At 42.4% G+C, this 12,578-nt stretch overlaps 1 protein-coding gene across 7 annotated transcripts; it reads left to right on the top strand.

The window, feature by feature from the left end:
- Positions 1–2,802: 2,802 nt before the first annotated feature.
- Positions 2,803–12,339, top strand: znf512 (zinc finger protein 512). Of its 7 annotated transcripts, none has more exons than XM_052470964.1 (16): positions 2,949–3,409; positions 3,667–3,802; positions 4,063–4,118; positions 4,382–4,455; positions 4,677–5,002; positions 5,090–5,281; positions 5,372–5,713; positions 5,950–6,074; positions 6,163–6,249; positions 6,328–6,426; positions 8,126–8,293; positions 9,856–10,053; positions 10,167–10,268; positions 10,387–10,449; positions 10,640–10,738; positions 10,901–12,339. In XM_052470964.1, exons 2-16 carry the CDS (start codon positions 3,694–3,696, stop codon positions 11,333–11,335), a joined length of 2,475 nt encoding a protein of 824 aa, XP_052326924.1. In that variant the 5' UTR covers positions 2,949–3,409; positions 3,667–3,693; the 3' UTR covers positions 11,336–12,339. The 7 variants fall into 7 exon arrangements, with proteins under 7 accessions (XP_035650035.1, XP_052326924.1, XP_052326923.1 ...); XM_052470963.1 differs by having other exon boundaries at positions 5,090–5,326; XM_035794142.2 differs by lacking the exon at positions 2,949–3,409 and adding an exon at positions 2,803–2,942 and having other exon boundaries at positions 5,090–5,713.
- The last annotated feature ends 239 nt before the right edge of the window (positions 12,340–12,578 follow it).

Raw genomic sequence — 12,578 nt, 5'->3', positions numbered from 1 at the left:
AGCCACACTCAAGGTACTAAACGACATCATAACCGCCATCGATAAAAGACAGTACTGTGCAGCCGTCTTCATCGACCTTGCCAAGGCTTTCGACTCTGTCAATCACCATATTCTTATCGGCAGACTCAGTAGCCTCGGTTTTTCGGATGACTGCCTTGCCTGGTTCACCAATTACTTTGCAGACAGAGTTCAGTGTGTCAAATCGGAGGGCATGTTGTCCGGTCCTCTGGCAGTCTCTATGGGGGTGCCACAGGGTTCAACTCTCGGGCCGACTCTTTTCTCTGTATATATCAATGATGTTGCTCTTGCTGCGGGCGATTCCCTGATCCACCTCTACGCAGACGACACCATTGTATACACTTTCGGCCCGTCATTGGACACTGTGCTATCTAACCTCCAATCGAGCTTCAATGCCATACAACACTCCTTCCGTGGCCTCCAACTGCTCTTAAACGCTAGTAAAACCAAATGCATGCTTTTCAACCGATCGCTGCCTGCACCCGCATGCCCGACTAGCATCACCACACTGGATGGTTCCGACCTTGAATATGTGGACACCTATAAGTACCTAGGTGTCTGGCTAGACTGCAAACTCTCCTTCCAGACCCATATCAAACATCTCCAATCGAAAATCAAATCAAGAATCGGCTTTCTATTCCGCAACAAAGCCTCCTTCACTCATGCTGCCAAGCTTACCCTAGTAAAACTGACTATCCTACCGATCCTCGACTTCGGCGACGTCATCTACAAAATTGCTTCCAACACTCTACTCAGCAAACTGGATGCAGTTTATCACAGTGCCATCCATTTTGTCACTAAAGCACCTTATATTACCCACCACTGCGACTTGTATGCTCTAGTCGGCTGGCCCTCGCTACATGTTCGTCGCCAGACCCACTGGCTTCAGGTCATCTACAAGGCCATGCTCGGCAAAGCTCCGCCTTATCTCAGCTCACTGGTCACGATGGCAACACCCATCCGTAGCACGCGCTCCAGCAGGTGTATCTCATTGATCATCCCTAAAGCCAACACCTCATTGGGCCGCCTTTCGTTCCAGTACTCTGCTGCCTGTGACTGGAACGAATTCCAAAAATCGCTGAAGTTGGAGACTTTTATCTGCCTCACCAACTTCAAACATCAGCTAGCTGAGCAGCTAACCGATCGCTGCAGCTATATATATATATATATATATATATATATATATATATATATATATATATATAATCTATTGGTAAATAGCACACCCATTTTCACGTACCTCATCCCCACAGTTTTATTTATTTACTTTTCTGCTCTTTTGCACAACAATATCTCTCTCTACCTGTACATGATCATCTGATCATTTATCACTCCAGTGTTAATCTGCAATATTGTAATTATTTGCCTACCTCCTCATGCCTTTTGCACACATTGTATATAGACTCCCCTTTTTTCTCTGTGTTATTGACTTGTTAATTGTTTACTCCATGTGTAACTCTGTGTTGTCTGTTCACACTGCTATGCTTTATCTTGGCCAGGTCGCAGTTGCAAATGAGAACCTGTTCTCAACTAGCCTACCTGGTTAAATAAAGGTGAAATAAAAAAATAAAAAATAAAAATAAAATACCCCCATTGCTGTCCATTAGACATCATCACTTGATCTTTCAGCGCAGTTGCGGGTGGTATTTGGGTTCTATACACACTTGGAAACCACTTTTTGGTGCATCGTATATTGTGGCTTTATACTTGGCCCTTTCTCTATGTTTCAGCCGCGGCCCTGCTTCCGTTGTTACAGTCATCACAGCTTTGCCACTGATCACAAAATCCATGTTTATTTTTAAAATCTTGTTTAGTGTTCTGGGGCCACATGTCTTGTTCTGGGCTTTATTTATAATGCATCTGCTGCAAATACAACCCCCGGGACATTCCTACTTCATAGACAACAACCCTAAGGGCAATACAATAGGGTGGGTGTGGGGTCACCCTCTTTGAAATGTTCAACCCCCCCAGTTCAACCAGGTCCCTACACATCACTCATCATAACAACTTCAAATGAATAGATGCAATATAGATATAAAATAACACACCCTCTAACACGTGACAACAGGAACAGGATGTCCTAGCCGGATGCCCATATTTGACGGACATAGGGTTATAAAACAACATTTTGACCCATGTAAACATGATTTAAAACAGTGATAGGCATGTGTCCTATTAAAATAATTACCTCTGCATTCCATTGGGAGGGGAGTAAGGGGAGTGAACAGGGAAAAAATATGTGTTCGTTATGTAACAGACAATAAAATACATATATTATCTTATTGTATCATACAACATCAGTGTTGCAACAGCGTAGCTGTTTCAACTCTTTTTTCACTTTCATTCTGATGATGACTGACCCCTCTGAGATAAGCTACACAGAGTCTCCCACCCATCTATCTAATATATACAACAATCCCTAATATATACAAGACAATCCATTTTACACAATATAAAGCACAGGTGGCACCAGAAGCCTGTCTGCACCAGTCTCACCTATAAGGTCGGCAATAGTTACCACAGCCACAAAGTCATAAACCCCGCCTATTTCTATAATTTATCTTCTTAAAATTTTAAACCTAACCCTAACTTTAAACCTAACCTTGACCACACTGCTAACCTTATGCCTAACCCTAACCTTAAATTAAGACCAAAAAACGAATTTTAGTTTGCATTATTTTTTTTGCCTACATCCAGCTGTTATGTCTGGATCAGGTAGAGTACTACTAGGAGGCGGAGCCATCGTAAGGTAATATGAAGACATAACTGTTCTGGAATCTGTTTTGCGTTCTGCTCAACAAAACCTGTTCGTACTGGATGGCTGTAAGTAACCGCCCCTTTTACAGTCGTGGTGAATGAGATGGGAATCTCATTTGTTGTCTCCACAAAGAGGGCGTTTCGGGAATGAAGTAATCTCGAAGAGGGTATGCAATATGGATAATTGATACTATAGGTTTTGTCGGAGCATTATTTATAATTAGATATCCTCTTGAAAATTTCAGCATTACCATTTGATGGTCTTTCTATTCAAATAACCGAATCCAACGAGTGGTTAGGCGGATCGTTGTCGGGAGGAAATGACAGAGGGGGACTAAAACAGGAAGGAATGGCAGCTAACCTTGCTAAGGAGTGTGCGGTACGGGTAGACGTTTCACAATGTAACATTAAGTGTATCAAACAATTAAATTAGTAGTTGGCTACATTGTAGCCAAGTTGTTTGAGCGCGTGTAGTGCAACGGTTAGAACGTTTACATTATATCAGCATCCAGAGTGTAGATTTGCTGCAACGTCACTGCAAAGCAAGCGTTCCCCTTTTTTGTGTGGTTATTCGTGGAAAATGATGGTGGCTGTGGCTCTAGAAACACTGCTACTGCAACACTGCTCGAGTAAGGTACACTGCTGCACTAAACAAAACAGAACCAATGAGTTCATATTAGGCCTACCTTTGTATTCACACGGGCTCATCCTGCGTTTACATAAGGGTTGGTATGCCACGTGATTCTTCTTAATGTGGACATCAAATTAACAACATCATAGATGTTCCCCAGAAGAAATCATATTAAAGCCCTTTTATCAATTATGTGACAGTGATGATGTCTATTGATGGACTATGTCATAGAATAATTCAGGCCTGGTGTTGTTTTGCAGTACTGATTGGTCAGGTCAACTGCAATCATGCATCATCAACTTCATCATCACACACAAGGAAGCATGTCACCATCGTATGTGCCAAGGAAGAGGAAGGCTTCACAACCAAAACAAAAAAGTGGTGTTCCACTACCAGGTAAATGCCACTAAACCGTCACTGTCACTAGATGATTGACAAATTGTCAGTTTACTCAGCAAACTTTAGAGTATTGATAAATTACATTATGTCCAAATTTGTATCTGGCCAGTTGCAATTGCAGATGTCTTGAATCATCATTATGATTCATGTTTGGTCTCCATTTATGTATTTCATGCAGAATGTCTTGGAAACGCTCCTTCACTAGTGTTTTGTAAGGAAAAAGATTAACTAATGAAAATGTGACCATAATCCAATAGCTATCCAGAAGATGCCAGATATGAGTGTGATGAGCATGATTGGTGTTCCACCTAAGGTAAGAATAAAAACATAGTAACAGTATTTTCTTTCAGTTCTACTTGGCCATTATGAGTGTTCCTACCAAAGCATGGGTACACTATTCCAGTCCTCAACATGAAAACTAAAATAACAACCATCATGAGGATCTAGAAATGATTTAGCATTAAGCACTTCTACATCAACATATGATGGTCCTTAGTGCAGTGTTCACAATAAACCTTGTAAGATCCTGTTTTACACTGGATCTCTTCTTTACAGTTCTGTACTTGAATATTATAGAATGATGACCCCCATGCCCAGGCAACCCAAAAGATGAAAAGATCATATGGCAGAAAAAGGTCAATGGGCCCACTGTGAGTTTCCTTTATTTTAATTGCCGATTGCTGTATGTTTTCCTTCCCATCACTGACTCCTACCTGACCAATATTCTCAGATCTCCACAAGTTCAAAGTGTGTAGGTGATAGAGGCATTTGATCTGGGAAATAGTCTATGCTTGTGCACGGTTTTCACTGTGCAAAAGCTGACCAGAGTAGTTGTTGTCATGTGAGTTTGGTGCTGTGTGTCACTGTCTAGGTATGAGGATCTGCAGAATGTCTCTCTGGGTTCTGGTGTGGAGGATTCAACCAGCGAGACGTCCTGCTGCTCCGTGGTGTCTTCCAGCCTGGCTGTAGCCAACGGTGAGCTGCCTCCTCCTCCACCACTCTCTGCCAGACTGCCTCACAAACTGGTGGCTAAAGACTGCTGGCCCAACCAGGCCCCAGACACAAGCAGGGCCCAGGGCCGGGGTCGGGAACCACACCTGCCCTCCGATTTTGCGATTAAGAAAATGCGGAGAGTGGAGGTGGACAACAACAGCACACCTTCTGCTACAAATTTCCCTCAAGAAGTGAGACAGTCAGGTAGTTATGTTGCAACCATCACTTTATTGTCTTCTGACCCTTTCTCTCTCAAGTTTTAGTTCATGTTAAATGTTTCCTTTGATGCAGTTCCAGTTCCTGTTGGAGGTGGGCATGTTCATAGCCATGTCCATAGCGGTCACTCAGTGGGAGGTGGGCATAGCAATATCTACAGCAGTCTCTCGGTTGGAGGTGGACATGCCCATAACCATGTCGACAGCGGTCACTTGGTAGGAGGTGGACATGCCCATAACCATGTCGACAGCAGTCACTTGGTAGGAGGTGGACATGCCCATAACCATGTCGACAGCAGTCACTTGGTAGGAGGTGGACATGTCCATAGCCATGTCGACAGCGGTCACTTGGTAGGAGGTGGACATGCCCATAGCCATTTTGACAGCGGTCACTCGGTTGGAGGTCGGCATGTCCATAGCCATTTTGACAGCAGTCACTTGGTAGGAGGTGGACATGCCCATAGCCATGTCCAAAGCGGTCACTTGCTTGGAGGTGGGCATCTCCAGAGCAGTTACCCTATTGGAGGTGAACTTGTCCAGAGCAGTTACTCTGTTGTAGGTGGACATGTTCATAGAAGTCACACTATTGGAGGTGTGACTATCCAGAGCAGTCACAGTCACCCAGCAGAGCCTACCGAGGAAGAGAAATCTAAAGTCTTCACCTTCACAACCAAGAAGGAACCCCCAGTCTACCCCCCAGGTGAGAGGACTCCCCAGGTGAAAGGATTAGCAAATAAAATATCACCATAGATTCAATCCCTGGCAACACTTTACATTAGTTCATCCTATACCTGTGTAATAACACAAATTATTTTAGGAACCATGTTGTATTAACAATGTTACGTAATACTTTGGTAATTGCATTGTAATGGTAGGTATGGTTCCTTATTCCACTTGTACAATAACAAAAAACACTCCACTTCCTGTGTGGAACAGGAAGTCAAGAAGAGAGGTGGCAGCTGATGATCCTGGGCAAAGGCCGAGTCACGTGCCCCAAGTGTAAAAGTGTGAGCAGGAAGACTGTGGATGGCCTGAAGAAACATATGGAGAGCTGCCGATTGGTGTGTGTGCCGTACTTACAATAACAGCCTCCCATGTTGCACTTGGTTGAACTGAATCTCAAAAACAAAACTAATGTGTTCCTTGTAGAATCCCTTCACGTGTCAGCAATGCGGGAAACAACTGAAGTCTTCCACGGGAATGAAGTACCACATCATGGCAGACCACAATAACCTGGTAAGGCCATTCTCCCATCTGACGCTGGTTTTGGTGTGTTCCATGTTGACATTGGTGTTAACTGTTTTGTTTTTCCAGCCCTCACCAGATGACATAAATGGCCTGGATGACCAGTCCATGAAGGAAAAATTGAGGAAGGTGCTGAAAAGGATGGGAAAATTAAAATGCTCGAAAGAGGTATGATTCCTTGATGGTGTCTGTATCTGAAATTCCAGTACAGATGTCACATTAACCATTGTTGGTAGTCTCCCTCGGCAGTCTGGTTGCCTCTCACATTAACAATGTTCTGACATACAGTACCAGTCAAAAGTTTGGATACACCTACTAATTCAAGTTTTTTTTCTTTATCTTTACTATTTTCTACATTGTAGAATAATAGTGAAGACATTACATCTATGTAATAACACATATGGAATAATTTAGTTACCAAAAAAGTGTTAAACAAATATATTTTCTCGATGACAGCTTTGCACTCTCTTGGCATTCTCTCAACCAGCTTCACCTGGAATGCTTTTCCAACAATCTTGAAGGAGTTCCCACATATACTGAGCACTTGTTGGCTACTTTTCCTTCACTCTGCGTTCTAACTCATCCCTAACCATCTCAATTGGGTTGAGGTCGGGTGATTGTGGAGGCCAGGTCATCTGATGCAGCACTCCATCACTCTCCTTCTTGGTCAAATAGCCCTTACACAGCCTGGAGGTGTGTTTGGTCATTGCCCTGTTGAAACACAAATTATAGTCCCACTAAGCGCAAACCAGATAGGATGGCATATCGGTGCAGAAGGCTGTGGTAGCCATGCTGGTTAAGTGTGCCTTGAATTCTAAATAAATCACAGATAGTGTCATGAGCAAAGCACCGTCACACCTCCTCCTCCAAGCTTCATGATGGGAACAACGCATGCGGAGATCATCCGTTCACCAACTCTGCGTCTCACAAAGACATGCCGGTTGCAACCAAAAATCTAAAATTAGTACTCGTCAGACCAAAGGACAGATTTCCACCGGTCTAATGTCCATTACTCGTGTTTCTAGGCCCAAGCAAGTCTTCTTCTTATTGGTGTCCTTTAGTGATGGTTTCTATGCGGCAATTCGACTATGAAGGACTGATTCACGCAGTCTCCTCTGAACAGTTAATGTTGAGATGTGTCTGTTGAACTCTGTGAAGCATTTATTTGGACTGCAATTTATGAGGCTGGTAACTCTAATGAACTTACCCTCTGCAGCAGAGTTAACTATGGGTCTTCCTTTCCTGTGGCGGTCCTCGTGAGAGCCAGTTTCATCATAGCGCTTGATGGTTTTTGCGACTGCACTTTTCCACATTAACTGACCTTTATTTCTTAAAGTAATGATGGACTGTTGTTTCTCTTTGCTTATTTGAGCTGTTCTTGCCATAATATGGACTTGGTCTTTTACCAAAATAGGTGTATCTTCTGTATACACCCCTACCTTGTCACAACACAACAGATTGGCGCAAAAGCATTAAGTTAACTTTTTAACAAGGCACACCTGTTTTAATTTAATTGCATTCCAGGTGACTTCCTCATTAAGCTGGTTGAGAGAATGCCAAGTGTGTGCAAAGCTGTCATCAAAGCAAAGCGTGGCTACTTTGAAGAATCTAATATACAAAATATATTTTTATTTGTTTAACACTTTTTTTTTGGTTGCCACATGATTCCATATGTGTTATTTCATAGTTTCTGTCTTCACTTTTATTCTACAATGTAGAAAATAGTAAAAATAAGGAAGAACCCTGGAATGAGTAGGTGTGTCCAAACATTTGACTGGTGCTGTAGGTCTGGGATTTCATAGTCTACATCGTTGGCACATGGGAACTATGGATGTGTTTCACTCTAAAGGACTGTGTTACATTACAGGGCTGCACTGGTAGTTTCACCAGCATCATGGGTTACTTGTACCACATGAAGAAATGTGGGAAAGAGGAGTCTGAGCTGGAGAAGCTGCTTCTCAACTGCCAACACTGTGGCAAGGTCTACAAGTCCAAGGCAGGCCTGGAGTACCACCTCAAGTCGGAGCACGCACCAGTGAGTTCGCTATATTGCACTGCCTTTACAACAGGGATCTTCAACTAGATTCAGGGGTGGGGGGAGGGGGCACAAAATTGCAAATCATTTGTAGAACGCAAATTGACCACAATAATTAGAAACTGATATAATATTTGAATAAAACAATCATTTTAAACCTTGCTTACATTTGTATATGATCACATCTCTCTATTTTGTGTGGGAATACTTGGGCGCAGATTTCCAAAATTATAATCAATTGGAGCTGATTTCCTGGTGTTTTTACAGTGTTTTATTTATTTTATTTTACCTTTATTTATACAGGTTTTTTCTCATTGAGATAAAATCTCTTTTCCAAGAGAGACCTGGTCCAATAGCAGCAGGGGGAACAACGTTTCAGACAAAACAACTTACATACACTAACACAACATTAAACAAAACTATAAATGCACATACAGTACAACAATTACATATTACATTAAAAACACAAACATCTTGACTAAAAACAGCTGGCCTGAAAACAATTACACTCTTCTATGATATATACATCGATCAAGTGTTTAAACTCCACCAACGAAACTGGATCATCACATTTTAAAATGTTCTGGAGAGACTTCCAGGACCACGGTGCTAAGTAACTAAAACTATTTCTACCATGACCTGTTCTAATGTTTGGTTCTGTTAGAAGCAAATCAGAATGGGACCATAATTTATATTTATTTACTGACCTGACTAAATAATAACAGAGGTAAAATTTAATTTTACCCAATATGGCCTTATAAATCAGTGTATACCAGTGTTTAAGCCTACGCAAGGTCAATGACGACCAGCCAACAGCGCTGTAGAGATCACAATGATGTGTTAGACATTTCTGATTGGTAATGAACCTGAGGGCTGCATGATACACTGAATCAAGTGCTCTCAGGGTAGTGGCTGAGGCCTGCATATTTATAACATCACTAAAATCTAAAACCGACCGTAATGTACATCGTACCAGCTCCTTCCTGGCCTCAAAAGAAAAACAAGCCTTATGCCGGTAATAAAATCCTATTTTCAGCTTGAGCTTCCTTATCAGGTTCTCTGCATGCACAGTGAAGCTCAGCTTATCATCAACCCACACACCCAAATATTTGTACACTTTAACTTGCTCTATAGTACGTCCAGCCAATGTAGCAATGACATGATTTGTAACATGCCTGGCATTTATGTCCAACAATCCAGAACTTGGTGGGGTCAAATATAACCACCTGTGCGCCAAATTCGTCCTGGGAGCTACCAGTTGGGGAATCCTGTTTTACACAATACACTTGTCCACTAACTAATAAGACAGTCTTTCAAGGTTACAATTCACTGGGTGACATTCCATCGCACAACATGCCATTGTGCTCACAATCTGTAGCAGTTACATTCTGGCAACTTCAATGTCACAAACATTTATCAGTATATCCACCCACCCATTTCCCAGAGCACCCCATTCCTTGGTCTCTTTAAAAAAAAAATGTTTTGCTAATTTCTCCTCTCTAAATTATTTGAGCTTCTCTTGAATGGGTGATGATAGACAGCTGTCTCCCTCTCCCCCACAGGTGCCTCAGAATGCAGAGGAGGAGGTGGAGGTGAAGGCTCAGAGAGAGCCCAACCCCGAGAGGACACCCAGCGGCCGGGTCAAACGCATGTCAGCTCAGGTGGCCTTTTTCCACCTACAGGAGATTGCTAATGACGAGCTGGCCAAGGAGTGGCCCAAGAGGAAGGTCATCGGAGACCTTGTCCCAGACGATAAGAAGGTGAGGACACTTCAACGCTAAGATAGTCCTAGATGTGTGCTCATGTACTATATCTATTCCTGTGGGTACATTGACCTCCAGATGTACCATTCTTTTTCTGTTGGGTTCCACAGCTGAGATATGCCCGGCCCGGGCTGCCTGCCTTCAGTCAGGAGGTCCTTCGGAAGTGGAAAAATGAAGTGAAGCTGCAAAAAAAAGTTCAGTGCCCAAACCTGGTACGACCCATCATTTTTTTAAATGATCTTTTATCCCATATTGCGTATAGTTGAGATGTTGCTCACTGTGCTATACTTGTGTTATAATGTGACTAGGAAACTTTCTGGTTTCCCTCAGGGCTGCGGCTCGGTCTACACCAGTGTGTCTGGACTGAAGGCTCACCTTGGGCTCTGTGGAAGGGTATGGAATAGATTTACTCTCACTGCTCTGCTGTCTTTCACTTCCAAGTACTGCAACGTATCCAGAAGACAGGGAAAGTTATTCAGCTGAAACTGAGTCAATTCTTCAGCATAAAAATCTGATGTATGCACAGGAATTAAATCCATTATTAAGCATCTATTTCAACCACATCTTTTCTCTCATTATGCAGGGGGACTTTGAAGCAGGGAAATACAAATGCCTAATCTGTAAGAAAGAGTTCAACTCAGAGAGTGGGGTGAAGTACCACATCAATTCTGTCCACTCCCAGGTCAGAAATGTATTTGTTTTAGACTTTTAACCTCCATGATGACATACTGTATCATATTAATGTATAGTGTTTTGCCATATGAATAAAGTACTGCAAAAATTCATGTTGTAGTGCTTTTTGGTGGCATACTATACTAATTTCCTTTGTCCTGTGTTTTCTTAGGACTGGTTTGTGGTGACCTCAAAATCCAAGAACTTTGATAAGGTCCTGAAGACCAAGCCCAAGGTGCTCAGCACTGTGAATGACCCCACTGACCAGCTCCAGCAGCAGACCCTCCATGTCTTCACCCCCATCCTAGAGCCCTGGCAGGACATGCAGATGGGACCCCCACCAGCGGTGCCCGAGTCAGCCTTGCAGGTCAACCCTGAGGCAGCAGAGGGGAAGAGGAGGGGGAAGGGGAGAGGGAAGGAGAAGGACTGCTATGACTTCACTGGCAGTGATCATTCCAGCAGTAGCAGCAGTGGCAGCTCCAGCAGCGGATCAGAGACAGAGGAGCCTGAGGGCCAGAGACACAACGTTGACCAATGGGCACTGCAGAGACCCAGTATCATCGAGACCCACCCTGAAGCCGCCAAGCGACCCAGAAGCAACCTCTAGTTCGGTTTGATCACCTGACTTCAGATCAGGGGTCCGTTCAGGAGGGTGCAACGTTACAGAACGTTCAAATAGAAATGCATTCTGCATTGGTCCTGGGATGTGTAGTCTGTGTTTCAACTGTAACTATGAGATCATCTTAGCCAACTTTTAATGTGTCTTATTATTTTAATAAGATTTATAACTTTTTTTGTTTTCTGACATGTTTACTTAGACTTTTTTTTTACCCCCTATTATCAGTAGACTTGTGTTCCTCTACAGATTGTGCCTAGTGTATGGATTTATTATTTCATACAACTCCTCATTATAACTGAACTGTTATCAGACCTCTTTTTACAATGGATATTTAACCATAGCATGTGGTGTTAATGTAGCCTGCATTTTATATCATGGATTGTGAAATGTTACCGCAGGATGAATTTGAAATACGGTGGTTGTCGGTTATAGTTGTCCGTGATGTGTTAGCACTGCATTGTTTGTGGATGTACGGGCCAGATGGAAATAGGTGCATTTGTCATTTTATTTACTCTCTTTGTGCCCCTCTGCTGTAAGATTGTATTTAGTTTATTATTCTCCTGTTGAGATTTGTCAGTGCGCTTCTGTTTAAGGTTTTGAATAGATTCATCTGTTTTACTTAGTTTTGAATAATGAAGCTGCCCTGATTTTCTTTTAACGATCCCTAACACATTGATTGTTAACAATTGGGTTTCCCTATTTGATGGCTTTGAAAATGTTACAAAGACAACCAATGTCTTTCAGATCAAAGATTCTGCTTGCGTCCGTGATCCCTGTAACAGAAACGGGCATAGTGCATGCACTTTTATATTGACTGAAATGAACTGCTCAGTCTAATCATAGGCATATTCCCATAACCCAACCTTGTGAAAGTTGACAAGCGTGCCATCATTTTTGTCTGGCATTAGACACTGCTTCTTGAGATGACTTGTGTTCTGTGTTTAATGAACCAACTGTTGTTAGTCAAATTAAAGGGAACACACTTCAATTCACCATTTGTGTACATTTGTATTAATGGAAAAACTATTGTTTCAAGATTAGAAAACTGCATTATACCTTTTTTTAGAAGTACTGTAATGTACTCCTTTTTTAAACTACCAGCAGTGTTAGCTATATCAACAGGTGAAATAAAAATATAAACAAAAATGTGAGGTGTTGGTTTCATGAGCTGACATAAAAGATCCCAGAAATGTTCCATGTGCACAAAAAGCTTATTTCCCTAAAATGTTGT

This window comes from Oncorhynchus keta, chromosome 19, assembly GCF_023373465.1.
Source record: "Oncorhynchus keta strain PuntledgeMale-10-30-2019 chromosome 19, Oket_V2, whole genome shotgun sequence".
In the NCBI taxonomy this organism is placed as follows: domain Eukaryota; kingdom Metazoa; phylum Chordata; class Actinopteri; order Salmoniformes; family Salmonidae; genus Oncorhynchus; species Oncorhynchus keta.
The sequence above is the reverse complement of the archived record's forward strand: the minus strand, read 5'-3'. Positions and strand labels throughout refer to the sequence as shown.

Coding starts and splice junctions, on each gene's coding strand:
- znf512 (XM_035794142.2), top strand. CDS start 3,694: ATGCATCATCAACTTCATCATCACACACAAGGAAGCATGTCACCATCG. Junction 3,803..4,062: donor AAGTGGTGTTCCACTACCAG/GTAAATGCCACT, acceptor ATAATCCAATAG/CTATCCAGAAGATGCCAGAT. Junction 10,269..10,386: donor AAGTTCAGTGCCCAAACCTG/GTACGACCCATC, acceptor GGTTTCCCTCAG/GGCTGCGGCTCGGTCTACAC.